The sequence below is a fragment of the Meles meles genome, chromosome 21 (genome assembly GCF_922984935.1).
Source record: "Meles meles chromosome 21, mMelMel3.1 paternal haplotype, whole genome shotgun sequence".
NCBI classification, from domain to species: Eukaryota; Metazoa; Chordata; class Mammalia; order Carnivora; family Mustelidae; genus Meles; species Meles meles.
Genome location: NC_060086.1, coordinates 43,998,742 through 44,024,916, shown reverse-complemented (window position 1 = coordinate 44,024,916; position 26,175 = coordinate 43,998,742). Strand labels below are relative to the sequence as shown.

Below are 26,175 nucleotides of genomic sequence, written 5' to 3'. Positions count from 1 at the left end.
CCTCTAAAGGAGACAGCAGTGCAGAGGCGCCGGCATGGGGAGGAGGGGGAGTGCTTCTGTGAGAGCCCGATGCATTCTAGGTCACCCTTCCACCACAAGGACGGGGGTCAGGGACAAGGGCTGTGGAGGCCGGTCCGGGGGCTGGGCTGACATGTGGACTCTCCACCCAGGCTTGGCCCCTATCTCCCTGCAACGTGGACTCTAGCTGTGGCCCAGTGAGGGGAGGTTGGTCTGAGAGCCCCTCAGGGGCCAGGCCACCAGGCCCTGACCACCCACCCTCGCTGGGTCTGATAAGAGACCCCACCCCCACAGCCCTGTCCCCTCTCCAGACCAACAGCCACAGCCCGGCCCCCACCCTGCCTCCCTGTGTATAAAGGGATCCCGGGGGGTGAGCCCCACAGAGGCTAGTCCTGAGCACGCCCAGCTCCGCTACGACCATGTCTCTGACCAAGGCCGAGAGGACCGTCATCCTGTCCATGTGGGACAAGATCTCCACCCAGGCCGATGCCATTGGCACCCAGGCCCTGGAGAGGTGAGTGGGTGCCCCGTGGGCTGGCACGGAGCCAGGCACGGCACAGCGTGGGGTTAGGGAGCACAGGGCCCAGCACGGAGGGACCAGGGAGGCGGGGGACACTCGGGGAGCAGGAAGAGGAGGGGACGGAGAGGGCGCGTGGCTGTGACTGTCTTTTGCGCTGGGCCCAGCGCCCGGGTCTCCACAGACATCGCTGGAAGGAATCAGTGAAGGAATGAACGGGTCGCCCAGCGAGGGGCCCGCGAGGGTGGGATTCCACCGTGCCCTGTCTGAGCCTGGGGTAAGGGGAATCGGCCATGGGGATCCCGTCCTTGTGTAAAATTACAACATCGTGTTCACCGTGATGGTTTGCGTTGATGTTCATGTCTTGAAACGCTGCCTTCAAGTATGACTTACGGTGGCCGCTGGCCTTTCAACCCGGGGAAGTTTTGCGCCCGAGGAGGACGCGCGCGGGCCTCACCAGGTGGGGCTGTCCCCGCCCGCAGGCTCTTCGCCAGCTTCCCCCAGACCAAGACCTACTTCCCGCACTTCGACCTGCACCCCGGCTCCGCGCACCTGCGCATGCACGGCGCCAAGGTGGTGGCCGCCCTGGGCGAGGCGGTCAAGAGCATCGACAACATCGGGGGCGCCCTGGCCAAGCTGAGCGAGCTGCACGCCTACATTCTGCGCGTGGACCCGGTCAACTTCAAGGTGGGCTCGGGGCTGGGGTCCCCGGGGGGGGGGCGAGGGGCGCGGGGAGCCGCGGGGAGGGCTGCGGGGGCTCCGTCCCCCCCAGCACCCCCACCCGCGCCGGCGGCTCACGGGGCCGCTCCCGCCGCTCAGCTCCTGTCGCACTGTCTGCTGGTCACCGTGGCCTCGCACTTCCCCGCCGACTTCACGGCCGACGCCCACACCGCCTGGGACAAGTTCCTGTCCATCGTGTCGTGCGTCCTGACCGAGAAGTACCGCTGAGCGCAGCCGCCCGACCGAGGACGCGCTGCCGCCCCTTCCCTGCCCCTGAACCTTCCCTAATTCCTCCGCGGATTCTGCAATAAATGGATGAGGAAGACGTGGCTCTTGCGTTCTCAGTATTGGCGGGAAAGAGGGACTGAAAGACAGCGGGAGCGGCAGGAATGCGGCCGACCCCAGGGTCACCACCGGCTTGAAGGCCACCGCAAGGGTGCTCTGGGGCGATCCTTGCGCCTACGGACCCGAGTCGGAGCCGGGGAGGGCAAAGCAGCGCAGGCTGGCCCGTGCGGTTCTCAGGCCAGAGAGGGCTTTGCTCCCCGCCTGCTGCCCAAATCGCCCAGCGGTTGCTTTACTCAGCGTGCTGCGGCCTGTGCGCCCTCGGGGGGCTTTTCCTGGAAGCCTGATGCCACGGCTCCCGCGCTGCGGGGCCCCAGGATAGGACCCCCGCCCCCGCCCCGTCCCTGCCGGGCGCTCTTTCTCCCCGTCCTCCCACCGGCGCCCTCCCGGGCAGGCCCTCACTTTGCCGGCAGCGGGGCAATTCCAGAGCCTGCTGTCTGCAGCAGAAGCGCGCACGCACCGCGCGGGAGTCCGTGCGGGTACCACCCCCGCCCCGGGCGGCCTCCGCGGCCACAGCGACCTAGCCTGGAGACGCTTCCCGGTGCTGGCCGAGGGTCCCGCGCCCCGGCCGCCGTCCCCAGATAAGGGCAGGCGGGGCGCCTGGGGCGTGGGGAGGCTATAAGGAGGCCGGCGCGGCGGGAGCGTCCCCCAGAGCACGCCCCGCCAGCGCCATGCTCAGCGCCCAAGAGCGCGCCCAGGTCGCGCAGGTCTGGGACCTGATCGCGGGCCACGAGGCGTCCTTTGGGGCGGAGCTGCTGCTCAGGTGGGGTGAGGCGGGGCTTCCAGGATCGCCGGGGGCGGTGCCAGGGGTTTGGGGCCTGAGTCGGAGGAGCGGCGGAGGCGGGGGGTTTCCGGGTGTCTGCGCGGTGCCGGCGCGGGAAGGGCCCCACGCGGCCGCCCTGCTCACTCACCCACCTGCTCCCGCAGGCTCTTCACGGTCTACCCCAGCACCAAGGTCTACTTCAAGCACCTGGGCTTCTGCCCCGACGAGGCTCAGCTGCTGACCCACGGACAACGCATGCTCGAGGCGGTGGGCGTGGCCGTGCGGCACATGGACAACCTGCGCGCGGCCCTGAGTCCGCTCGCCGACCTGCACGCGCAAGTGCTCCGCGTGGACCCCTCCAACTTCCCTGTGAGCCCGCCCGGGGCCCCGCAGGGTTCGCGCGCGCGCAGCCGGGTCGGGCTGGAGGGGAATCGGCGGAGGCCGCGCCCCTTCATCCGCCCCTTCTCCCGCAGCTGCTGATCCAGTGTTTCCAGGTGGTGCTGGCCTCCCACCTGCAGGGCGAGTTCACCGTAGAGATGCAGGCGGCGTGGGATAAGTTCTTGACGGGCGTGTCGGTGGTGCTGACCGAGAAGTACCGCTGAGCCCGCCGCCCCGCGGGCTTCCATCTCTGCGTGTCAATAAACGGGCTCCAACGGAGGGACCGTGCGCTTGTGTGGTCTTTGGGGAGCGGGTGGGCTGAGGTTATGGTGCCTGGCCAGAAAGCTCCGGATCGGGTGTGGGGCCTCCCGGCATCTTAGGGCGCGATCCGGGACCTTTGCGCACCAGGGAACAGGGGCCAGGGACTCTCAAATGGGGACCGTTCCCGGGTTGACAACCCCGGGTCTGGACAGGGTGTGGATCCCCAAAGCCTTGAACAGAATAATTCCCCGCCTGTGATGGGGACGTGGGGGGAGGGGCGGGCGGGAGCTAAGAGGAAGGAGGTTCTCCAGGCTCAGTTCGTTTGAACACACCCGCAGTGACACACCGTTCACGTGCACGTTTGCATTCGCTCATTCCTCCGCGCTCCCTCCATGCCCTCCCGCTGGGAGCCACTCCCGCGACTCCTCGCCTCTTTTGCAGACTAATGCAGGCACCGAGGCCAAGGGTCAAGTTCCTGGCGGGAGGTCAGAGGTAGGGGCCAGGACCCCGCTGACCTTCTCTTCCTTCCCTCCCCTTGACGCTCAGTCTTCGGGGAACTTGATCCAGCCACGTTAGCCCCTCCCTCTGAACCTCCTGGGGCGGGGGTCTGGGGAAGGAGCTCCTGATGGCCAGGATCAGGCAGGCACCCCGTCAGCACAAGGGCTCGATGATACTGGGCATGTCCAGGAGCAGTCTGAGCCTAATGCATCCCACGTAAACACAAACAAAAAGCTGACGCCATGCTGGCTCTCTGAAATAATGTACAAGACCATAAAGCCGGTCAGCACCCGGCAGGCCCAGGGCCACCCAACTTCCACTACAACGTTCCTTTCAGTCTCTGCAGGTCCCCCAACCAAGGCGTTGCTCTCCTTCACCCCCAGACCCGGTCCCCAGGGTCAGTCTCTCCCCTCTGCGGCATGGGGGGCAGGGCAGGAATCCTAGCACTGACAGAGAAACTTCTCCGACAAGGGAATGAGGCCAGGGAGTGGGGACTCCAGGAGGTCACCAGACTCTGAAAATAGGAAGGTTTCTGGGGTGCCTGGGGGCTCCATGGGTTAAAGCCTCTGCCTTCGGCTCAGGTCATGATCTCAGGGTCCTAGGATCGAGCCCGTATAGGGCTCTCTGCTCAGCAGGGAGCCTGCTTCCCCCTCTCTCTCTCTGCCTGCCTCTCTGCCTACTTGAGATCTCTATCAAATAAATAAAAATAAAAATAATTTTAAAAAAAGAAAGAAAGAAAATAGGAAGGCTCCCTGCTGAAAATCTCTGTCAATGCAGGGAGCACTGAGCCCCACCAGGCCAAACGTGCCCAAGTCCGAAGGATGCCAGAGGGCAAGCTCTGACTTGTGGGAAACAACCCACCCTACCTGGCTGTGCCTGCGCCTGTTACCGGACGGTGGCCAGGAACCCCTGCCCACGATGAGGGTTAAGGAAGAAGGGCTTAGAGCGCCTAATCCCACATTATTTCCCTCACCCCCACTGTTTACACGGACTGTCTACAGCTCTTGGTCCTGGGGAAAGTTTGGTTCAGAAGAAGCTTGTTTCACTTCGGAAAACGTGCTCTCCTTCCCAACCAGCAAATGCCCCAGGCTCCGAGCCAAAAGCCGGTGCCTGTCAGGTGGGTGGGGAACCTGTGTGGGCTCCCCGCAACCACAGGAGAGGAAATGGAGGGTACCATACAGAACTGGATCCCGGTCTGGGCCGGGCAGAGAGAGTGGAGGCAACCCGGGGACCCCGCCAGCACTCGCCGGGAACACCTCCTGGCACCGGACCAGCCAATGAGCGCGGGCCGGGAGGGCGCGCCCCTCACACCCCAGGTATTTAATGCCCCGCGCTCCCCGCGCCCGGCACATTTCTGGTCCTCACGCAGACTCAGAAAGAACCCACCATGGTGCTGTCTCCCGCCGACAAGGCCAACATCAAGGCCACCTGGGACAAGATCGGCGGCCACGCGGGCGAGTATGGTGGAGAGGCTCTGGAGAGGTGAGGACCCCACCTGCCCCCGTCGGGATCCGCGCTCGCCGACCCCTCGCGGCGCCTGTCCACCGCCCGCCTAACCCTGGCTCGCCCACCCCTTCCCTCCGCAGGACCTTCGCGTCCTTCCCCACCACCAAGACCTACTTCCCCCACTTCGACCTGAGCCACGGCTCCGCCCAGGTCAAGGCCCACGGCAAGAAGGTGGCCGACGCGCTGACCAACGCCGTGGCCCACCTGGACGACCTGCCAGGCGCGCTGTCGGCTCTGAGCGACCTGCACGCCTACAAGCTGCGTGTGGACCCCGTCAACTTCAAGGTGAGCCCGGGCGGGCCGGAGCGAGGGGCGGGCGGGGCCGCGAGGCCTGCAAGCCTGGCAGAGTCCCCAGAGGTCCCGAATGTGGGGCACGGGCGGCCGCGTCCCTGACGGCCCCTGACGTCCCCTCCCTCCGCAGCTCCTGAGCCACTGCCTGCTGGTGACCCTGGCCTGCCACCACCCCGCGGAATTCACCCCCGCCGTCCACGCCTCCCTGGACAAGTTCTTCAGCTCCGTGAGCACCGTGCTGACCTCCAAGTACCGTTAAGCTGAAGCCGCGGCGGCGCTCGCCCTCCCCGCCCGGGGCCCTCCTGCGCTCGCCCACCTCGACCTCCCCATCTCTGAATAAAGTCTGAGTGGACTGCAGCCTGTGCGCGTCTCCGTTCTCTGTGTGCGAACGTGCGGGGTGGGGGGAAGGCCGGGGGTTCTCCTCGCTTCCGGCCACCGGCCTGTCCGCATCGGCCAGGAGAGGGACAGTAGGAGAAGGACGGCGAATGGGCCGTCCTTGGGAATGCGCCAAGTCATCCTCCGGCCCCTGTAGTACCGGAGGCTTCCTTCCTGGGTTCCAAGGGTTCCTCTCTGGGCTGAGAGTTAGGGGAGTCCTAAATTTGCCACCCTCCATTTTTTTTCCCTTACGTTTTTATGTATTTGTTTCCTTACGAGAGAAAGCGGGGAGGAAGAGGGAGAGGGATGAGCAGACTGAGCTCGGAGTCTGGATGGGGTCTGTCTGTTGACCCCGAGATCACAACCTGAGTGGAAACTGAGAGTCCCACGCCCGAGAGTCCCACACCCAAGAGTCCCATGCCTGAAGGACTGAGGCCCCCAGGCGCCCCACGACCCTCTTTTGAGTTCTCTCTGGTGCTGGTTCAGCCGAGATCAAAACAAAGGAAACAAACCACAAAAATACAACACTCCCCGGCAAGTGTGGGTGCTGGGCGATATCTGCAAGATTACCACCCCCTTCCTACCTGAGGGAAGGTGGGTTGGAAAGGGGGTCGCAGCTCCCCACGCCCTTCCTGGGTCACGGAACTCTCTGGGGTTGGCGGCAGGAAGAGAGTCGGGGGGAGGAGTGGGGCATGAGCGGGCTGAAGCAGTCAGGGCGCACCTGGGGGAGGGCTTGAGCGCAGTACCTTGTCCCTTGTGTCTGTGAGGCACACAGATAGCTCACTGCGTCTGCAGCCCCCCCCCCCCCCCCAGCTCACGGCTCCCCCTACTCAACAGTCTGAGGCTCCTGGGGTCTCCCAGCACCTGGAGTGCTCCCGGGCGTCTCTGCCTTGTAGCCATGAGCACTATTGGCCAAGGTCCCTGGCCAAACTGTGGAACGAAGCCCTGGACTCCACTTGGCAGAGGGCACCCAGCCCGGCAACCACCCCAAGGAGGCCCCGGCAGTGCCTGCAGCCCAGCCTGATCTCCAGGCAACACGCAGCCTGGGCAAGGTCTGGGCCGGTGGCTGAGCCCACTGCTCACTGCTTTCTTTTTGGACAGGGATCTTCCCGAAACGCTGGGAAGGGGCTTCCTCCTCTCCACCGCACACCCCTCCTCTGCCCTAGAGCCCAATTCATTTTTATTTAAATGTGGAACACACTTCAGAAATAAACTAAAATATGCCCGTGCTCTCTCCCCCTCCCCATGTCATTTTGTGTTATTCAAAGTAGGGGAAGAGAGTCCTGTTCCCCAACCCTTGCAGCAGGAGCACAAGCTGCTGGTTTGGGCACTTGGTGTGGAATCCGGCGCGGCCCGGGGCTCCGGCTCACAACCCTGAGATCATGACCGAGGCTAAGCCAAGAGTCAGGTGCCTTAGCTAGCGGACTGAGCCACCCAGGCGCCCCATTATGGGTCATTTCTGCATTTCTGTTAGTTTCCTGTTAGTAACGTTTGTCAGTTGTTCCTGTCAGTCATCTCTTTCCCGTGCAAATATGCAGGAGCTCTTCCCACGTTAGGATGCGAGCCATCGGCTGCCACATGTCCCCCGAGTCTCGCCTAAAAAGGACTCAGTGTCAGGGGAACTGTCCCAGGTCTAGGGGGTGGGTCTTTGATTTCTCTAAGCCCCCGTGTCAAGCGACCCGCACAGCTGGGGGCTGGGACATCACTTCCAGGGGCGGTGGAAGCAGGGGCGTGAAGAAGTGGGTGCGGGGAGACACCCAGACCCCCGCAAACCTGCAACGAAGTCCCCACCGCTCCGGGCGGGCGCTGGCCGCTCGCGCGCACCCCCTGCCGGCCGCCTCGCCGCGTAGCCCGACTCGGCACCAGCCAATGAGCGCGGGCCGGGAGGGCGCACCCCTCGCGCCCCAGGCATTTAATGCCCCGCGCTCCCCGCGCCCGGCACATTTCTGGTCCTCACGCAGACTCAGAAAGAACCCACCATGGTGCTGTCTCCCGCCGACAAGGCCAACATCAAGGCCACCTGGGACAAGATCGGCGGCCACGCGGGCGAGTATGGTGGAGAGGCTCTGGAGAGGTGAGGACCCCACCTGCCCCCGTCGGGATCCGCGCTCGCCGACCACTCGCGGCGCCTGTCCACCGCCCGCCTAACCCTGGCTCGCCCACCCCTTCCCTCCGCAGGACCTTCGCGTCCTTCCCCACCACCAAGACCTACTTCCCCCACTTCGACCTGAGCCACGGCTCCGCCCAGGTCAAGGCCCACGGCAAGAAGGTGGCCGACGCGCTGACCAACGCCGTGGCCCACCTGGACGACCTGCCAGGCGCGCTGTCGGCTCTGAGCGACCTGCACGCCTACAAGCTGCGTGTGGACCCCGTCAACTTCAAGGTGAGCGCGGGCGGGCCGGAGCGAGGGGCGGGCGGGGCCGCGAGGCCTGCAAGCCCGGCAGAGTCCCCAGGGGTCCCGAAGGTGGGGCGCGGGCAGCTGCGTCCCTGACGTCCCCTCCCTCCGCAGCTCCTGAGCCACTGCCTGCTGGTGACCCTGGCCTGCCACCACCCCGCGGAATTCACCCCCGCCGTCCACGCCTCCCTGGACAAGTTCTTCAGCTCCGTGAGCACCGTGCTGACCTCCAAGTACCGTTAAGCTGAAGCCGCGGCGGCGCTCGCCCTCCCCGCCCGGGGCCCTCCTGCGCTCGCCCACCTCGACCTCCCCATCTCTGAATAAAGTCTGAGTGGACTGCAGCCTGTGCGCGTCTCCGTTCTCTGTGTGCGAACGTGCGGGGTGGGGGGAAGGCCGGGGGTTCTCCTCGCTTTGGGCCACCGGCCTGTCCACAGCGGCCAGGAGAGGGAAGGGAAGACAGGGGCAGAGCAGGGGAGTGGGGCCGGTTCTGCTGCCCCTGCCTGGGATTCCCTGCTCCCCGCCCGCTCCCTGCAGCGCTCTGCTGCATCCCTGCCACGTCTTCCATCTCATTCCCGAGCTTTGTGGATTCTCCTGCGATTTGCTCCAACAATGAACTGCTTTTCCACCTTTATGTTTTATGACACACGCTTGGTCTGAGAGCTCATTGGCCTCCAGCCCGGACCTCTGAGCTCTCCCTGAAGTTGGGCAGTGGGGAAGACCGGAGGTCAGGATCCTGGGAGTCTCCCCGAATGCCCCCCACCTCTCAAGTGCTTCCCAAATAGACACACAATCTACGAAATTGGGGTGAGCAGTCCATCCCAGATGCCAGGCAGTTTCCTGGGGGTGCTGCTTTCTCCCGGGGTCTCTTCCAGGACACACGCTGTGAAGAGCACGCTGTCCTGGGCAATATGGACCTGGAGGCCTGACTTTGGGGGTCAGCTCAGCACTGACTGCATAGCCCAGAGGCACACCACTCCCCAACCCCCTCCACCCACCCACCCCCCCCCACACACCCCCCCCACACACCCCACAACAGAGAAGAGCCAGGTCCTGGGGCTCAGCACTCCTGCGTGCTTCCTGCCCTCAGAGCAAGCCCCCTGCCGCCTGGCAGCCATCGGGGCCGAACCCCCAGCTAACAGCAATGTCCTTTCTTCCCCGGGTTCCGGAGTCACCCTTGGGAAATGAGATGGCAGGTCTCTGCCTCAACGGGTGACACTTGGGGCACAGCTGGCGGTACAGCATGAGCTCTCAGCACGGGGCAGTCTTCCTTCTTTTGTTATCATGAAAACGGGAAAACCCAGCCGGCCACCGGGGGATGAACGTGTAAACAAAACAGAGCTGGCAGCCGGGGCACAGCCCAGAGCGGGAAGGACCCCGGGAACGGTGCTGAATGAAAGACGCCAGACGCAGGACGACCTCACACAGACAGAGACCGGGCTGCTGGGACTGGAGGAGAGGGGGAATGGGACGACTGCTAATGGGGACAGTTTCCATTTGGGACGATAACAGTGGTGGTTGCACAACATTGTGGATGTGGTTAAAGATACGTCAGATGGCTGGGGGTGGCACCTGGGTGGCTCAGTCCGTTAAGTGATCCGACTCTTGATTCCGACTCAGGTCATGATCTCAAGGTTGTGCGATGGAGCCTGGCATTGGTCTCCACGCTCAGCTTAAGAAGAGTCTCTCTCTCTTCCTCGGCCACTGCATCCTCTCTCTCCCTCTCAAAAATGAAATAAAACAAAATAAAATGGCTAATAGGGTAATTTTATGTTATAGTAAGACCAAATTTTTGTAAGTAGGCCCCACGCAGGTGGTGAACTGAGGGCCCAGACTAGGGCCTGAGCGGAGATCAAGAGGCGGCTGGGTAACCGACTGAACCACCCAGGAGCCCCCACCGCAACTGTTTTAATGCGCGGAGGGGTGCCTGGCACAGAGTGGGTGCCCCACAGGGATCCGGTGTCACTCTTGAGACACACCCGAGGCATTTAATACCGGTTTTCCGTCCTGCCGGAACAGTTGCTTCGCGCCGGCTCGCGGCGTTGGCTGCCGCCCGAGGCTCACAAGTTTGGGACGAGGACGTTTTCATGTTCGCGCTACACCATAAATGCGAAAACGGAGTCATCACAGGCTCTGGAGGGAGAATAAGCCGGGGGTCAGCGTCAGGATCCATGATACAGCTCAGAGGCCCCTAATGCTCGTCAGTGATGACTTTCCGGACCGCAAACGAGGACAGCGGGGCGGCGGGGGTGCCCGGCCCCGGGACGCTCGGGGCCGGGCGGCGAGCAGGGGTGCGGCGCGGACGCGGCGGCGGCGCCCCCTGGAGGCCGCGGGGACCCCGGTGGCGCAGGCGCAGGCGCAGGGACCCGGCGCGGCAGGACGCAGGCTCGGCGATGGCGCTGTCGGCCGCGGACCGGGCGGCGGTGCGCGCGCTCTGGACGAAGCTGGGGAGCAACGTCGCGATCTACACAACCGAGGCCCTGGAGAGGTGCGGCCGCCAGGCCCCCGCGCCCCCGGCTCCCGGCTTCGCCGCCCCCAGGCCTCCTCCCCGGGCCGCACCTCACTCGCGCTTCCTCCGCAGGACCTTCGCGTCCTTCCCCGCCACCAAGACCTACTTCCCCGACTTCGACCTGAGCCCCGGCTCCGCCCAGGTCAAGGCCCACGGCAAGAAGCTGGCGGACGCGCTGACCCTCGCCGTGGCCCGCCTGGACGACCTGCCGGGCGCGCTGTCGGCCCTGAGCCACCTGCACGCGCACCAGCTGCGCGTAGACCCCGTCGCCCTCGAGGTGAGCGCGGGCGGGCGCGGGCCCAGGGCGGCCGGGGCCGGGAGGCGCGAGGGCGGCTGCGGGCGGGACGACTCCCTCTCCCCGCAGTCCCTCGGCCACTGCCTGCTGGTCACCCTCGCGCGGCACTACCCCGGAGACTTCGGCCCCGCCATGCACGCCTCGCTGCACAAGTTTCTGAGCCACGTGAGCTCGGCGCTGGCCTCCAGCTGCCGCCCGTCTCGGAGCGGCGTCGCGGGACCCCAGCCGCCCCTCCCGCGAGCCCCGGAGTCCCAGTAAAGTCCCCGCCAGAAAGCCTCATCCGGCCGCGCGTGTCGTCTCTGGGGGCGCGCCCTGCGCGGTCGAGGGGAGCCTAGGTGGCCCCCACCCCGGCGCCGGAGACAGGCTTGGGACCCTGCGTGGCGGGGGGCAGCGCGGCCCGACCGTCCTCCGGAACCGCCCACAGGGTCCAGCCTCGGGGAAGGGGAGGGCGCGGCGCCTCCTGCCGGCGGGCGGCACCGGCGCGGACTAAGGCCCTGGAGGGGGCCCCGGAGGCCGGTGTGAGAGCGCCTGGCCAGGCCCTGGCCCCGCGCGGTGGGAGTCGTGGAGCAGACAAGGTGGATGGGCCGCAGCCCTGCCTACACCCCACACTTCTGAGGACACAGTCGCCAGGGTGTTTTGTTTTTGTTTTTGTTTTTCGCTGTTTCTTCTCCAAATCAAACATAGTCATTGCAGAAACCTGAGAAAACACGCACTTACTGCCCCTTCCTCTGTATCCCAGCGGGTCCAGCACATCCACGATTCCTTCCGCTCCCACCTGGCGCGGGACCAACTGTGAACACATGGGGAGGACATGGGGTCAGGTCAGGAGCGTGTGTGTCTCTGACACACACACACACACACACACACACACACGCAGCCCCCGCTGCAACAAGATAACACTGAATACGCAGCGCTCCAGGTCCTTCCGGCAATATTTGGATATATCTTTCTTTCTTTCTTTTTTTTTTTTTTTTTTTTTAGATTTTATTTATTTATTTGACAGAAATCACAAGTAGGCAGAGAGGCAGACAGAGAGAGAGAGAGAGGGAAGCAGGCTCCCTGCCAAGCAGAGAGCCCGATGCGGGACTCGATCCCAGGACCCTGAGATCATGACCTGAGCCGAAGGCAGAGGCTCAACGCACTGAGCCACCCAGGTGCCCCCTGGATATATTTTTCTTAAACGGTGTCCTCAAAGTGACACTGCAAAAAGTGGCACATGGGACATATGGAGAGGAAAGCGCCCCGGGACGGGGAGGGAAGAACAGCAACATGGGGGGATTGGGAGAAAGATACTGTCACCGACAGCAGGGGAAGGGTTCCCACCTCCCTCACACAAGACACACCTCCATGTTCTTTTCCCTCCACCCACCTCTTTTTTGGGCAAGTGAACCCAGCAGAACAACAAGTGGGAGAGACTGGCCGCTCACAGGTGCCAATGGCTGACAGACATTTGCAATGATCCTCAAAGATGTGCATGTTGAAATGCTCTTTAACAGAGATTATATAAAGATATAAAAAGGCAAGATCTAATACACTTCTGCTGGAAACGTAACTCAGAATGACCTCTTGGGGGCGCCTGGGTCGCTCAGAGTCAGCTAAGCGTCTGCCTTCAGCTCCCGTCACGATCCCGGGGTCCTGGTTTGGAGCCCCAGTCAGGCTCCCTGCTCAGCGGGGACTCCGTTTCTCCCTCAAGCTCTGCCCCACCCCTGCTTGTCGGCTCGCTTGCTCGCTCTCTCAAATTAATAAAATCTTTTAAAAAAAGAAAAGAAAATGAACTTCCGGGAAAGCATTTCGGTTGTACGCAGTTGTGGGCTGGTGAGTGTCTGATGACGGGCCCCGGCCCACGGGGCAGGGGGGGCTGATCTGTAGCATTTGCCAGTTTCCGTGGTGCTGTGACAGCCGATGTCAAGTTACCCAGTGCTGTCGCTGGATGGAAAACTAGGGAGACACGTATAGTTTCTGCCCCTCTTGTACTCCCCTTGTCCAAACGCGAGATGCGCTGGAGGTCAACTCGGATAACAGGACACAGATAGTAGTGACCTGCAGTGACGGAACTGAAAGTCGAGAGTTTTCACTATTGTTTTCAACAGACTATTTGTAAATTATCACACTTTAATTTTTTTAATCTTATTTAGTTGTCAGGGAGAGAGCACAGGCAGGGGAGAGGGGGAAGCAGGCTCCCCACGGAGCAAGGAGCCCGACGCGGGGCTTGATTCCAGGACCCTGAGATCGTGACCTGAGCTGAAGGCAAAGGCTTAACCCACGGAGCCACCCAGGCACCTCCTTGTTTAATTTTTAATAGTGGAGCTCTCAGAATTCCTTAAGGTTTAGCATAGGCTAATGTTTTTAATCACGTCAACTCTAATCCCAATGTGAGGCTTAAGCTTACAACCCGAGATCAAGAAGCCCACACTCTCCGACTGAACCCGCTGGACACTCAGGCTAAATGGTCCTAAAAGCATCAACAGTAAACGAGATAATAAGGAACTTTCAGGCCTAAAACAAAGTAAAGGTGAGAACTCAGAGAGGGAGGGGTTATCACAACACCTAAACTACCTGGGTCCTGAGGTGTTTGCCAAAACTAGCAAACTTGGGCTGGAATCTTCTTCCTCATGGGCTCACAGGCTTAAAAAAAAAGCCAGTATAAGGTGATGGGCTCAGTAGGTGACTCTTCCCCCATAAAACTGGGCCCCCAAAGGCTACATGTACTGGACAATTCCCTCCTTTCCTCAAACATAAGGCCTGAGGGAAAAAATACCTTGGTGTTTAGCCGAAAAGGGAACATCATTTCCTAATGTAAAAATCCCATGATCTGGGGCGCCTGGGTGGCTCAGTGGGTTAAAGCCTCTGCTTTCGGCTCAGGTCATGATCTCAGGGTCCTAGGATCGAGCCCCACATCGGGCTCTCTGCTCAGCAGGGAGCCTGCTTCCTCCTCTCTCTCTGCCTGCCTCTCTGCCTACTTGTGATCTCAGTCCGTCAAATAAATAAATAAAATCTTAAAAAAAAAAAAATCCAATGGGTAAGTTTAACAGAAAACACAACCATAAAGAGAAGTAGGGAACCTAAAGTAGGTTAGAATAAATTCTCCAGGGCGCCTGGGTGGCTCAGATCGTTAGGTGTCTGCCTTTGACTTGGGTCATGGTCCCAGGGTCCTGGGATCGAGTCCTGCGTCGGGCTCCCAGCTCAGTGGGGAGCCTGCCTCCCCCTGTCCCCACGCCCCCCGCTTCTCTGTGTCTCATGAGTAAATGAAAATCTCTAAGAATACATTTTCCAGACTACAGCCCCTGTACACCCGGAGCAGGGGCTCCCGCTGAAGTTCTGTACCCCTGGGCCTCCCCTGCCTCGCCCCATCCTGACTCTAGTCAGGGAGGTACTTGAAGCAGGAGAGTGAGCCCGGGCAGAAGCTGCGCCGTAGGAAGGAATGAACAAGGGACGTTCCTATAATTCTGTATAAAATAATGTCTGTGGGGTTACACAGAACAAAGCCTCAACAGACATGAAACACCAGACAGACAGTGACAACTAAGTCAGAACCGAGTCACAGCTGCACGGCGGTCAAGTGCTCTTAAGTCCTCGTCTCATCCGGGGGGCACACAAGGCTTTTATCAACGTTAGATTTCGGTAGGTGTGTTAGTTTCCTATTGCTGGTGTAACACAAACTTAGTGACTTAACACAAATTTATTCTCTACAAATTTTTATTTTATTATTATTTTTTGAGGATTTTATTCATTTATTTGAGAGAGAGAGACATGGTGGGAGAGGGAACACAAGCAGGGGGAGTGGGAGGAGGAGAAGCAGGCTTCCCGCTGACCAGGAGCCCGATGGGGGGCTCGATCCCAGGACCCTGGGATCACGACCTGAGCCGAAGGCGGACACCCAACGACTGAGCCGCCCAGGTGCCCTCCCATCTCAAAATTCTTAAAATATGTTCAAAAACCTTTTGCCATCTAAGGCCACACTCACAAGTTCCAGGGAGTTGGACCTGGATCTCTTGGGGGTGATCATCGGGCACCACAATGTAATACGCGTGCCTGTTGCAAGTTCTCTGGCAACCGTAGAACACAAACAGAACGTATGACTTCCAAAGTAACGGAGAGGAAAGAGTAGAGGGTTACAAGTCTAAAACCACCCCCTCAGAAAGAGGCAAAAAGGAAGAGAAACAGAACGTGTGCGACCAAGGTAAACCAGACTAAAATACTATCAGCAAAACCAAAACATTAACGACATGGGTTATAAGTGACTAACCGACCCAGATGAAGCACGAAGGCCAGACGCAGAGGCTAAGACAAGCACAGACTCAAAGTGTCATGAAGAAGGTACCACCCCGGGAGCCCCACCTCCTGGGGACTGCCTCGCGGCATCTCCTACATTCATCATCACTACCTAGTTCCAAAACTTGCCGCCACCCTTGGAAGGAAGCCCTGTGCCCAGTCCCGGTCACTCCCAGCTCTGCAGGTCCCCTATGTTCTGTCTGTATGGATCTTTACCTTTTTGTATGGACCTTTTACTTTTTTTACTTCACTTTACTGATTCTAGGTATTCCGCCTAAATGCAGTGGTGGGATATGTGGTCTTCTGTGTCTGGCTTCTTTTGCAGTTAGCATCGTTTTCAAGGTCCCCACGCTGGACCTTGAAATCCTTTTATGGAAATCAGTGTTTTCACTTTCTCTGGGTAAACACCCAGCCGTGGGATTACCGGTTTATATGGCATTCCTATTTTTAACTTCCTGAGGACCAGCTGCCCACGTTCTGCTTTCTGCTCACCCGTCCAGCTGTCGATGGCTCTTTGGTTGGCTCCACCTTCTGGCTCCTGCGAGTGATGCTGCTGTACACGTGTGCGCACGAGGACTGAAGCTCCTTGGGGGTCTCGGGTCTGCGTCTAGGAGTGCGGCTGCTGAGTTAAACCACTGTTTGAGGAACCGCCAGACGGTTCTCCCCAGGAGCTGCTGCGCCACATTCCCACCAGCAGCGTGTGAGGCTCCAATTCCTGCACCTCCTCTCCAGCAATTAGTTTTCCTTTCTTCCTCTCGTTTTTTCCTCTTTGGAATTACGCGCATGCTAACGGACGCTATGGCTTGCTTTCAACCCACAGAGTTCTGTGGGCATGGGATGTCACTTCCATAATCAGTGATGCCTCTCCTGTGAGGCACCTGGGTGGCTCGGTCAGTCAGGTGTCCGACTCCGGATTTCAGTTCAGGTCATGACCTCAGGGCTGTGAGATAAAAGAGCCCACTTGGGCTCCGCGGTCATCACGGAGTCTGCTCGAGCGTCTGTCCTCTCTGCCTCCCTCCCGCCCCACTTTTGAGCGCAGAGTCTGTCAATTAAGTAAAATCTTAAAATCATGCCTCTCCTGTGTGGAGACCCTCTCCCTTTCAGAGAAGATGCCATGCTGTGGCTGCCCAGAGCGGGCCTCTTGCTGACACTCGGAAGTAGTTACGTGCTGCCAACGGCCAGGTGACTGTGCAAAGCCCCTTCTCCAGAACTGCCGTAGATGAGACCCCTTGACTGCAGCCTGAGGGAGAACGTGGGTGAGCTACGGCGGGACTCCTGGTCCTCAGAAACCACCAGGAGATAGTAACTGTGCCAATGACCTCTGACCCGTGAGCTCTGGGAAGACAGGGTTTCCCCGGTGCTGACACTGTTCCATTTCCCGAGCCGCTGGACATGCAGGGCTTTGCCTCTCAGTCTGTGCTCTCTTCTGTAGGGACAGAGGCCGGGCTCAGCCAGGAGCTGATGGGTCTTGAGTCCCAGGCATGCTAGACTTTGGAAGAGGTCCAAAGGAGGTCCTGGCAGCCTCAGAAAAAGGCCTGAGAATGTACAGTACCGTACTGTATTATCTAGTTATTACAGGGTTACATATGCAGTACAATACCACACCGCATGCTATACAGTACCCCTGTACAGTAAGCGCTGTCTTGTATACTGCACAGTAGATCCTATGGATCCGGGTTACGGACATGCATTCACCATCTCTCTCTGTATGTGCCGCCGAAGCGAGCACTTACCATCTCCATGGCACCGTATATTCACTCTGCACACAGCATCTCATAGGAACACCGCGCTGAGTTGCAGGATTACATGCTCAGTATTATGTGCTGTTAGGCTACACATACGTGTCATATACATAAAATACGGCACTGGGCGCCGGGCTGAGCATCTAAGCGTCTCTTGCTTTCTGCTCGGGTCGTCATCTCAGGGTCGGGAGATGGGGCGGCACGTCAGGTTCCACAGTCACTGCAGGGTCTGCTTGAGACTCTCTCTCCCTCTGCCCCTCCTGTTCACGCTCTAATAAATCAATCTTGAAGAAAAAAAATAGCGCAGGGGCGCCTGGGTGGCTCAGTAGCTTAGTGTCTGCCTTCGGCTCAGGTCATGGTCCCAGGGTCCTGGGGATGAAGCCCCGCATCGGGCTCCCTGCTCAGCGGGTAGTCTGCTCCCCACGTCCCTCTGCCCCTCCCGACTTGTGCTCGCCGTCTCTCACGTACATGAAATCGTGGGAAAAACCCTGAGGCGTCACACGTCCGTGCATACACAGGGCTACGTAAGAGGCACTGCACTGTGTTAATCACACACTACGTTGTTAACACACAGCACCACACAACTGTACGGAATCTGTGCACACAGCAGCAACGCAGTCACAGATTCGGCACGGCGCACACAACCCGCTCTGCTGTAGTAGTCAATACCCGGGAGCGTGCGCAGTACCGTACTCACCACGCCGCCACTCCATTATATGCACAGTGACAGCACAGTGGACCTCTGAGAGCCGCCTCACCACCAGAAAACATTTTTTTGATCCAGATGTTAAGCAGACTTCGGGTGGGGATGACTGCAACCTGTATGTGCTGAATCATTAGACTGTACACCTGAAACTATCTATTAATCTATTCTATCTCCATAAAATTAAAAAGGTGCCTGGGTGAGGTGAAGGGCAGGGTGAGGGGCAGAAGTCCCCTCCCCCGATAGGACAGGTGTGGCTGGGGTGTCCCTTGCTCAGCCTCCCTGGGAGAGCAGTCCCAGGCCACCGGCTCAGCAGGGTTAGCCCCGTGGAGGGAAATAGCAGGAACAAGGAACAAGGGGTCAGAAAGTGCTAGAGGAAAAAAAAAAAAAGTGCCCCGAAGTCCTGCAGCCTTCCCTGTGAACTCCTGTCACTCAGGGAGGGCTGGCCACCTGGGCTGGACTCCTGCACGGCCTGGGTCAGGGACCACAGGCACCTGGGAGGCCTTGCCCCTGTCCGTAAGTAGCCATCCGCTCTCTCCCCTGTGATAGAGCGCGCACGGCCATGCGGCACCACAGACTCCGGTACGGGAGAATGCCCAGATTAGGCACCTGTGGGGATGTGGGTAAGTAGCGGAAGGTTGTCTGTGGGGCTGGCACGGGGACTGTGCTGTGGACAGAAAAGCAATTAACTGTGCCAGCAGCTGAGGACATGACCCCTCAACCCCCTTTCCTAAGGTCAAGCATTACCTCTGGCATATGCTGGGGGCCCCGCTCTAAGGACTCAGGGCGGGGGGGGGTAGCTCGCTTCACATCCCAGAAGAGACGCTGTTTAGCATTTGAAGCTGGCACCCCAACTCCTGCCTCCCCGCTGCTCCCACTCCAGCTCGTGGTGTCCTTCAGACCAGGAGCACCAGCAGCCTGGGGAGACTTGCGTCAGAGGTACGGACACAGGCTATGGCGCAAACCCCGCAGACCCGCTCAGCAGCAGGAGCCGGTCAGTCACTCGCTGTGCTTCCACTCCTGTGACACGCCCACAACGGGCAGACTGACTCGGCAAGATCAGTGGTTGTCTGGGGCTGGTGTTGGGGGCAGTGACTGCCAACGGGTAACCGGGTTTCCTTCTGCAGGTGATGAAATGTCCTAAAACTAAGAAATGGTAAACTAGAGAGCAAAACACTGTGGGTCTATTAAAGACCACTGAACTGTACACTTGAAAGTGGTTAACGTGTTGGACTTTATGTTTTAACTCAATTATAATCTACCTACAAAACAATAAAAGGACATTCTCGGGCCCCTCCCCAGAAAATCAAGATGGGAGGTGGGACAGTGACCTGCTTTAAGTCCTCCAAGCATTTCTGATGCCTGACTCCACTGTCCCCGTCTTTCCTGAGCAGGTCCACGTGCAGATCCCAAACCCCACTGGGGCCACCGTCCCACTCCCCGGTGAGGGTCCCTTCCAAAGCACTGTGGTGCACATCCTCTCCCCCCTTGCCCCAGTCACAGCCGGGTACCACCACGCACAGGGTGCTCCCAACTCCCAGGCAAGCCAAGTGCACCCCACTATCCTAGGGAGACTCTCCACTTACCCATAAGACACGGCAACCACAGGGTGGTTGCTCCCTGCCGGGGGTCCTGGAGGCTCCCACGCAGGCTTTAAGACCAGCACCGCTCTCCAACCCTCCCTTCGCCAGACTGCAGTTGTGGGACTGGCTGGAAACCCCCATTTTGTGTCTGGAGGGAGGCCCCCTAAGTCCCACTCGCTGTGGCTCAGGACCCCTCCTCTAGCACAGCCTGGGGCCTCCGTGCAGATAGGAGAAGCCACAGCCCAAGCCAGGAGCTGGTCACTGCGTCCTCCTCCACTGGACAGGTGTGTGTGTTTGGGGGGGGCGGGGCGGATCTTCATGAACAGCGTTTGGGAGGGACCGAGGCCCCCACACAGCCAGGAGCCTGGACTCCACCGTGATCTGAGCCCCAGAGGATCTGCTCCTGTTGGCCTGACCCACACGAACCCCCTCAGGGACTGCACGTGCCCCCTGACCTGTGTCCATGCTTCTCTATCAACAAGTATTTCCTCACACTTCTGTATTCTTCAGGACTCAGAGTGGGCGTGTGACCCCTCTGGCCCCAGCCCCCTTACGATTTATGGACGCTTTCCTCTAGGCACGCTCCACACCCCAACCCGCCCCGGTCTGGGAGCTCTCCTCTGCTGGAACCTAACCAGGGCGAGCCATGGGGTCCTTGGAGAGCTGAGCACGGCCTCCGTCAGTCTGAGCTCCTCCTCTGCACCCGCCCAGGGCCCAGGCCCAGGTGTGCATCACATCCCCACACACTCCCACACACTCGAAACCCTTGAGGCTCAGCGGCCTGGGGTGTGCCAGGGCCAGGCGGCTGCCTCCAGCACCAAGGCTGGAAGAGGCCAGCCCGAGAGGTCAAGGCCACCGGTTCCCAGGCAGACTGCGGGACTCACAGGTGTGGGGGAGCAGGCACAGCACCAGGCACCCTACAACTATCTCGACCTCAGGCTTACCTTTGTGGCAGACACCTCATCACTACTCCCAAGTCCACGGATGTCTTCACTCTGCCTTTTCAAAACCACTCCTCTGCAGACGGTGCTGACCGCTGCACAACACACGGACACACTGAATAATGGTGGAAATGCGGAGTTCTGTGTGTCTTACTACAGTTTCGTCTTTTTTCAAGCCCCCCCTCCAGGAGATGAGGGATGGAGGCGGGAGGTCCTGTCGTCCTGGCTCCTGGCTGCACACCTTCCTGCTCCCTGACGGGGTTCGGCCTGTTTTCTGAAGGCCACAGGCCAGGAAGCAGAGCAGTCAGGCACCCACGATCCCAGGCCTCATCCCCTTCGTCCCTCCCCTCCTCAGGACCACCCTTAACCTGCTCGTGGCTTGCAGCCCCTTGCATCTACCTCCCAAGCCCTAGAGGACACCCCTCTCCTCAACTAGTGTGGCGTCTGCACCAGCTACTAAGCAGTTGCTGACCCCGGGTAGCAACTCCTGCCCTGCCTGCCGGGAGCAGAGTAGACTCCAGCGAGGCCCCTGCCTCCTGCCTCAGCCCTGGGCCCCAGACAAGGGCCGTGGGAAGGACACCCGGATGACACCCAGCCACGGAATACCTGTGCCGCAGGAACACCCACGACCCGCACATCTCCCGAGGAGAGGCCAGATTCCGGCAGTGGAGCCCAGGACAGGACTACTGGCCACAGGACCCAGACCCAGGGACCACGGGCCCTTGGAGCCGCCTCTGCCCAGGGAGAGAAGCGATGACTACTTCCACACCTCGGCCATCACAAGCTCTCTCCTAGGAGAAACCAACCCCTGCCCCCAACACGTGAGAAGAGATCGCTGCTACCCTTTGCAGAAAGGCTCAATCTGGGCTCTGAGAACACATGAGAGCACGGTACCACCAGGCTGGTGTGTGTCCAACAACGACCCGACCCAAACCAGCATCCCCACCCCGAGCGCCGTGCGGCTGTCCCGTGGATGTTGTCCAAACGCCTGTCTCTGTCCTTAATGACTCCCAAAGGGGGAGCTGCAGTGGGGCTCACTGGAGTCGGGCTGAGGCTACGCTAACGGCAGACCAGTTGGGCGGCCCTTCCTAAAGCGGTGCGTGTGGAATGGGGCACCACCTGGAAGGCCTGGGGAGGGTCCAGAGCACGAGGGACAGCAGAGACCCCACCGCAGCAGTAGGAGGCCGTCCGTCAGATTTATTTATTCCTACTCAACATAACCCAGAACACAGGAGCAACTCTGTACATCTCTAGAACCCCACAGCTAGCTCCCAACAATAGAAACCGTAACTACAAAAGAGGAGTTGTATCCAGCAAATATAAAGGGTAACTTTAGGCTGTGTCCAATGTTCGTCAGACTATTTACAGGCCCGGATGTGGGTTCAGATCTCGCCAGCCTCCTTCTCCTCCGACCTCCGCGAAGCTGTCTTCCCATTGGAGCTCTCCAGCCTCCAGTCAGCGGCCCCTCGCTCACCGCGCCCATGCTCCCAGGACTCCTCCCTCGACGTCCGCTCTCTGGAGAACCTGGGAAAGGAGACCCAAGGCTCAGAGGAGGCCGCATCCCCCTTCTGGCTGGCCCCTTGAGCACGGGCAACTTGGAGCCTCAACATTGGGTCAGGGAAGGCCACGACGGAGCACACCTGGGGAAGCCCTCGGCAGGCAGAGGGCAAGAGGCCGCCCAGCACCCAGGCTGCTACACGGGAGCGCTGAGGCAGCCGCTCCAAAGTGCCGTTTGCAAACATCTCCCCCAACAGGGTAGGCTTTTGCTGTAACGTGACCAGAGCAAGACCACAAAACACACGTGTGGGGTATGACCCTTACACAGACACGGCGGAAGAAAGGCTATAGTCCAGCACACAAAGGTGCTCCCGCTGTTTCCCTCAAAGTGTGCGGGTCAATGTTTTCTGGGTTGTTTTCCTGAAGAAAACCACAGCAGAGGTAAGTAGGGCCTGGTCAGGACACAGCTCTCAGGAGCTCTGTGTACTGAGGGGACAGCGAGAGTGCGGCAGGTCATGAGGGAGCCGAGCCCAGGTGACCACCTCCACACTTCTTGACCGGCCCAGCCCGGAATCTGCCTGCTGCCCTGCGCTTACAGCCCCCGTGCGCTGGGCACCGCTGGGCACCATTCACGATTCCTCGAGGCTCTGAAACTCCGCTGCACAGATGCCCCTCCAGGTTCGTGAACAAAAGCCCCAGACCCGTCCCTACCAGGTACGGCCAACAGGCCCCGACGACAGACCCCCAGAAGACCCTGGGAACACAAGAGAAGGGGCTCACTCCGGGCTGCAGCTACTGAAGGAGTCAGAGTAGTTACTTGTATTTCGCACTCCGGTCCCTGGAAGCCCGGCGGTGGCCCCGGCTGTGGCTCCGGGAACGGCTGCGGTGGCGTCGGTGTCTGTCTCGGGACCGGGATCGAGACGACTTTCGCCGCTCCCTGGAGGTAGATCTCGACCTCCTGCGACGCCGGTCCCGGGATCGTGACCTGCAGCAGACAACCAGAAGGCTCTGAAGGCCGGGATGCCGCATCCCAACAGCCCTCCTCTGGCAGGAGCTTCTGCTGGATGCCTCAGTGGCCTCTCCCCTTCCCTCCCACAAACGTCCAACTGGGTTCACAACAGTCCCATCAGTACAAGCACGGCCTCCTCCCACCGATGCTTCCTGAAAACACCTGCCACCCCACAGGCCTCGCCAGGACCTTCCGACTCCCCCTCTCATTTACGGTGGGTCCCTGTGCTGCACGAACGCCCCAACCAGCCTGACAACAGACAGACAGGGGCCTGAGCTTGGTCCGTCACCAGCCCTGCCCACCAGGTAACAACGCGAAGCTGTAAAAGTTACTATTAAGGAAGAAATGCATGTGCAGGAGTGCCGTGGGTGGTTCAGTTAAGTGACTCTTGGTTTCGGCTCAGGGTGTGACCTCAGGGTCATGAGACTGAGGTCCAGGACAGGCCACATGCACAGGGCGGCCTCTCACTGGGACTCTCCCTCTCAAACGAACATGTTAGTGGATCTGGAAACCTACCTCCTTCGATCTCTGGTTCTGGATCCAGACCTAAAATGGAAAAGAAAAGGATGAACAATTTTCCCTGAACAGCCGTGCCCCGCAGCCTACAAGGCGAAAAGTACCAGCTTCCCACCGAGTCCTGTTGTTTCCTAGCGGCTCATGCACTCCCAGGCCCACAGTTCCAAGTGTCAACGCTCAAGGTATGAGGCCAGCCCCCAGCCCCAGGGGTCAGACGCTACACCCGGAGCTCCACAATGGACTCGCACAGCTACACAGACTGTCACAGAGCAGATGCCAACAACGGGCAGGATCTAAAGTCACCAGACAACACCAAACTTGAAGCAAAGCCTCGAGTTTCAGACACAAGTTCACTGCTCGGTGAGGGTGACATGACCTCCTTAGGAAATACACAATACGTGGGTCCTCGTTCTACACCCTGTTCTCCAGCAAAAATGAAGATCACCAGCACAAGTTGTTGAGCGGGACGTGACAGAAGATGCTCGTGCACCTGAACGGTGATCTGACAGGTGCTTAGAAAGCAGTTTTTCCAACACCCTACTGATATTTACACATTAAATTTGTCTTAAAAAACATTTTTTTTTAAGATTTAGATTTTATTTATTTGACAGAGAGAGAGAGATCACAAGCAGGGAGAGAGGCAGGCAGAGAGAGAGGGGGAAGCAGGCTCCCTGCTGAGCAGAGAGCCCGATGCGGGGCTCGATCCCAGGACCCTGAGATCATGACCTGAGCCCAAGGCAGCGGCTTAACCCACTGAGCCACCCAGGCGCCGCCTAAATGAAATTTTTAAAAAACAAAACGAGGGGGGCGCCTGGGTGGCTCAGTGGGTTAAAGCCTCTGCCTTCGGCTCGGGTCATGATCCCAGGGTCCTGGGATCGAGCCCCACGTCCGGCTCTCTGCTCCGCAGGGAGCCTGCTTCCTCCTCTCTCTCTGCCTGCCTCTCTGCCTAGTTGTGATTTCTCTCTGTCAAATAAATAAAATATTTAAAAAAAAAAAAAAAAAACGAGGACACCTGGGAGGCTCAGCCAGTTGAGCATGTGCCTTCAGCTTGGGTCATGATCCCAAGGTACTGGGATCAAGCCCCACTTCGGGCTCCCAGCTTAGTGGAGAGCCTGCTTCTCCCCATCCTGCTCCCCCGGCTTGCGTTCTCTATCAAATAAATAAAAATAGGGCGCCTGGGTGGCTCAGAAGGTTAAGCCTCTGCCTTCAGCTCAGGTCATGATCCCGGGGTCCTGGGATCGAGCCCCGCATCAGGCTCTCTGCTCAGCAAGGAGCCTGCTTCCTCCTCTCTCTCTGCCTGCCTCTCTTCCTACTTGTGATCACTGTCAAATAAATAAATAAAATCTTAAAAAAAAAAAAACCCCCAAAAAACGAAATTAGGAGCGCCTGGGTGGCTCTGTCCGTTAAGTCTGTCTGCCTTCGGCTCAGATCACGATCCCGCAGTCCCCACATCGGGCTCCTTGCTCAGCAGAGAGCCTACTTCCCCTTCTGCCTACGGCTCCCTCGGCTCGTGTACTTGTGCTCTCTGACAAATAAATAAATAAATGTAAAAAAACTGCTATTAAAAAGGATAGGAAACAAAACCAAACCCCGAGTACGGCTGCATCAAACCAGGAAATATCTGCACGGCACAGGAGCCATCAAGACAAAATGCCGCTCAGCAGTGAGAGAGGAGAGCGAGTGTGGGCCAAGTATCTGGTAAGGATCAAGACCCAGATGTATCAAGGCCTGCAACCCCACAGAAAATCTCCGTTAAAAAGCAGGCAGAGGATCTTGGGACACGGGGGGCTCAGTCGGCCAAGCGTCTTCAGCTCACGTCATGATCTTGGGGTCCTGGGACGGAGCTGCGTGTCTGGCTCCCTGCTAGTCTGCTTCTCCCTCTCCCTCTGCCCCCCAGCTTATGTTTCTCTCTCTTGCTCTCCCTCAAATAAATAAATAAAATCTTTAAAAAAATTTTAAAGAAATTGGGGCGCCTGGGTGGCTTAGAGGGTTAAAGCCTCTGCCTTCGGCTCAGGTCATGATCGCAGGGTCCTGGGATCGAGCCCCGCATCAGGCTCTCTGCTCAGCAGGGAGCCTGCTTCCTCCTCTCTCTCTGCCTGCCTCTCTGCCTACCTGTGATCTCTATCAAATAAATAAAATCTTAAAAAAAAATCTGTTAGGTAATTAAAGTAATGAAAAGAAACACAAAAAATTCAACACTTATTTGTCATTTCTGAATTACATAGTCATTCTTCCAGGAAAGCCCAACTTCTGGGCCTTTCGAGGACGGGGGGAGTCCTGGCTCCAGCCCTCTCCCTGAACTCTGACCAGATGTCTCCCAAGCTTCTCCAACTGAGTATGACCGGAGCTAAACTCCACGCCCCATCGCCCCCTCAACAGCCCTTTACACTGCTCCGTCTTCTCCACCCAAGTGACAACTCCAGGCCAGACACCCTGTGGCCCGTTCTACTTCCCCTTTGCTTGCCTCATAACCCTGCACCAGCCAATCTTCTCGGCCGCACCCCCAAAACACACCCAGATCCTTCTCACCCTCCCTGTAACCTGGCATCCCCTTCACCGGACTCCCGCGGCATCCGCCCTACCACCTCGCTTTTTCTCAGCAGGGCCCCACACCTCGGCCAGCTCCAGAGTCTGCTCAGACCGACTGCCCTTCCCTGACGGACGTTCCCCCAGCAAGTACGGCTGCGCAGACAGAGCCCGCTCCGGCTCCGGAGAGCCGCGGCACCAGTCCGACTTGGCTGAGTGCCGTGCCGCCCCGAGGCAGGTCAGGGCCCAGCAGGCTCCTCTGCCGCTTCTACTGCAGCGCTGCCTCCGCCTTCTGAGCTACGAGTCAGGTGGCCTCGGCAGCACGCACAGCCCCTGGACGACTATCCACCCCGCACGGCGCTCCCCCAGGCCGGCCCCAACCCCGCTCTTCTGAACAGGCTGTGTGTCGGCTTACTCTGCTTTTAAGGGCCACGCAGGTCCGCGGCAGACCTCGACGGCTACAAGGCAGACTGCAAGGAAGGAGCAGGGTTGGGCTCGGGTGAGGTGCGCACTGTGGACTC

At 59.5% G+C, this 26,175-nt stretch overlaps 6 protein-coding genes across 14 annotated transcripts in view; 5 read left to right on the top strand and 1 right to left on the bottom strand.

Moving 5' to 3' along the window:
* The first annotated feature begins 418 nt into the window (after positions 1-418).
* On the top strand, positions 419-1,546 carry LOC123933895 (hemoglobin subunit zeta). Its single transcript, XM_045993616.1, has 3 exons — positions 419-532; positions 1,018-1,222; positions 1,355-1,546. The coding sequence occupies exons 1-3, from the start codon at positions 438-440 to the stop codon at positions 1,481-1,483; spliced, it is 429 nt and encodes a 142-aa protein (XP_045849572.1). The 5' UTR covers positions 419-437; the 3' UTR covers positions 1,484-1,546.
* Positions 1,547-2,268: 722 nt separating this feature from the next.
* Positions 2,269-3,001, top strand: HBM (hemoglobin subunit mu). Its single transcript, XM_045993618.1, has 3 exons — positions 2,269-2,360; positions 2,525-2,729; positions 2,834-3,001. Exons 1-3 carry the CDS (start codon positions 2,269-2,271, stop codon positions 2,960-2,962), a joined length of 426 nt encoding a protein of 141 aa, XP_045849574.1. The 3' UTR covers positions 2,963-3,001.
* A 1,852-nt stretch (positions 3,002-4,853) lies between these two features.
* On the top strand, positions 4,854-5,651 carry LOC123933875 (hemoglobin subunit alpha). Its single transcript, XM_045993573.1, has 3 exons — positions 4,854-4,979; positions 5,084-5,288; positions 5,425-5,651. The coding sequence occupies exons 1-3, from the start codon at positions 4,885-4,887 to the stop codon at positions 5,551-5,553; spliced, it is 429 nt and encodes a 142-aa protein (XP_045849529.1). The 5' UTR covers positions 4,854-4,884; the 3' UTR covers positions 5,554-5,651.
* Positions 5,652-7,602: 1,951 nt separating this feature from the next.
* On the top strand, positions 7,603-8,405 carry LOC123933881 (hemoglobin subunit alpha). Its single transcript, XM_045993584.1, has 3 exons — positions 7,603-7,743; positions 7,848-8,052; positions 8,179-8,405. Exons 1-3 carry the CDS (start codon positions 7,649-7,651, stop codon positions 8,305-8,307), a joined length of 429 nt encoding a protein of 142 aa, XP_045849540.1. The 5' UTR covers positions 7,603-7,648; the 3' UTR covers positions 8,308-8,405.
* Positions 8,406-10,415: 2,010 nt separating this feature from the next.
* On the top strand, positions 10,416-26,170 carry LOC123933662 (hemoglobin subunit theta-1-like). 5 transcript variants are annotated; one of them, XM_045993070.1, is made up of 4 exons: positions 10,416-10,549; positions 10,643-10,847; positions 18,132-18,205; positions 18,466-21,150. In XM_045993070.1, exons 1-4 carry the CDS (start codon positions 10,455-10,457, stop codon positions 18,629-18,631), a joined length of 540 nt encoding a protein of 179 aa, XP_045849026.1. In that variant the 5' UTR covers positions 10,416-10,454; the 3' UTR covers positions 18,632-21,150. The 5 variants fall into 5 exon arrangements, with proteins under 5 accessions (XP_045849026.1, XP_045849027.1, XP_045849025.1 ...); XM_045993071.1 differs by lacking the exons at positions 18,132-18,205; positions 18,466-21,150 and adding an exon at positions 25,732-26,170; XM_045993069.1 differs by lacking the exon at positions 18,132-18,205.
* The window catches only part of LUC7L (LUC7 like), a 36,279-nt gene continuing 31,387 nt past the window's right edge, over positions 21,284-26,175 (bottom strand). For 3 of the 5 annotated variants that reach the window (XM_045993066.1, XM_045993064.1, XM_045993067.1), the window contains 3 exons: positions 23,129-23,158; positions 22,421-22,588; positions 21,284-21,630 (listed from right to left, as the gene is read on the bottom strand). In XM_045993066.1, coding sequence (XP_045849022.1) covers positions 21,489-21,630; positions 22,421-22,588; positions 23,129-23,158 — 340 coding nt within the window. In that variant the 3' untranslated portion in view covers positions 21,284-21,488. Of the gene's footprint in view, positions 21,631-22,383; positions 22,589-23,128; positions 23,159-26,175 lie in introns of all 5 variants that reach the window. The other 2 variants (XM_045993068.1, XM_045993065.1) reach the window with 1 other exon arrangement.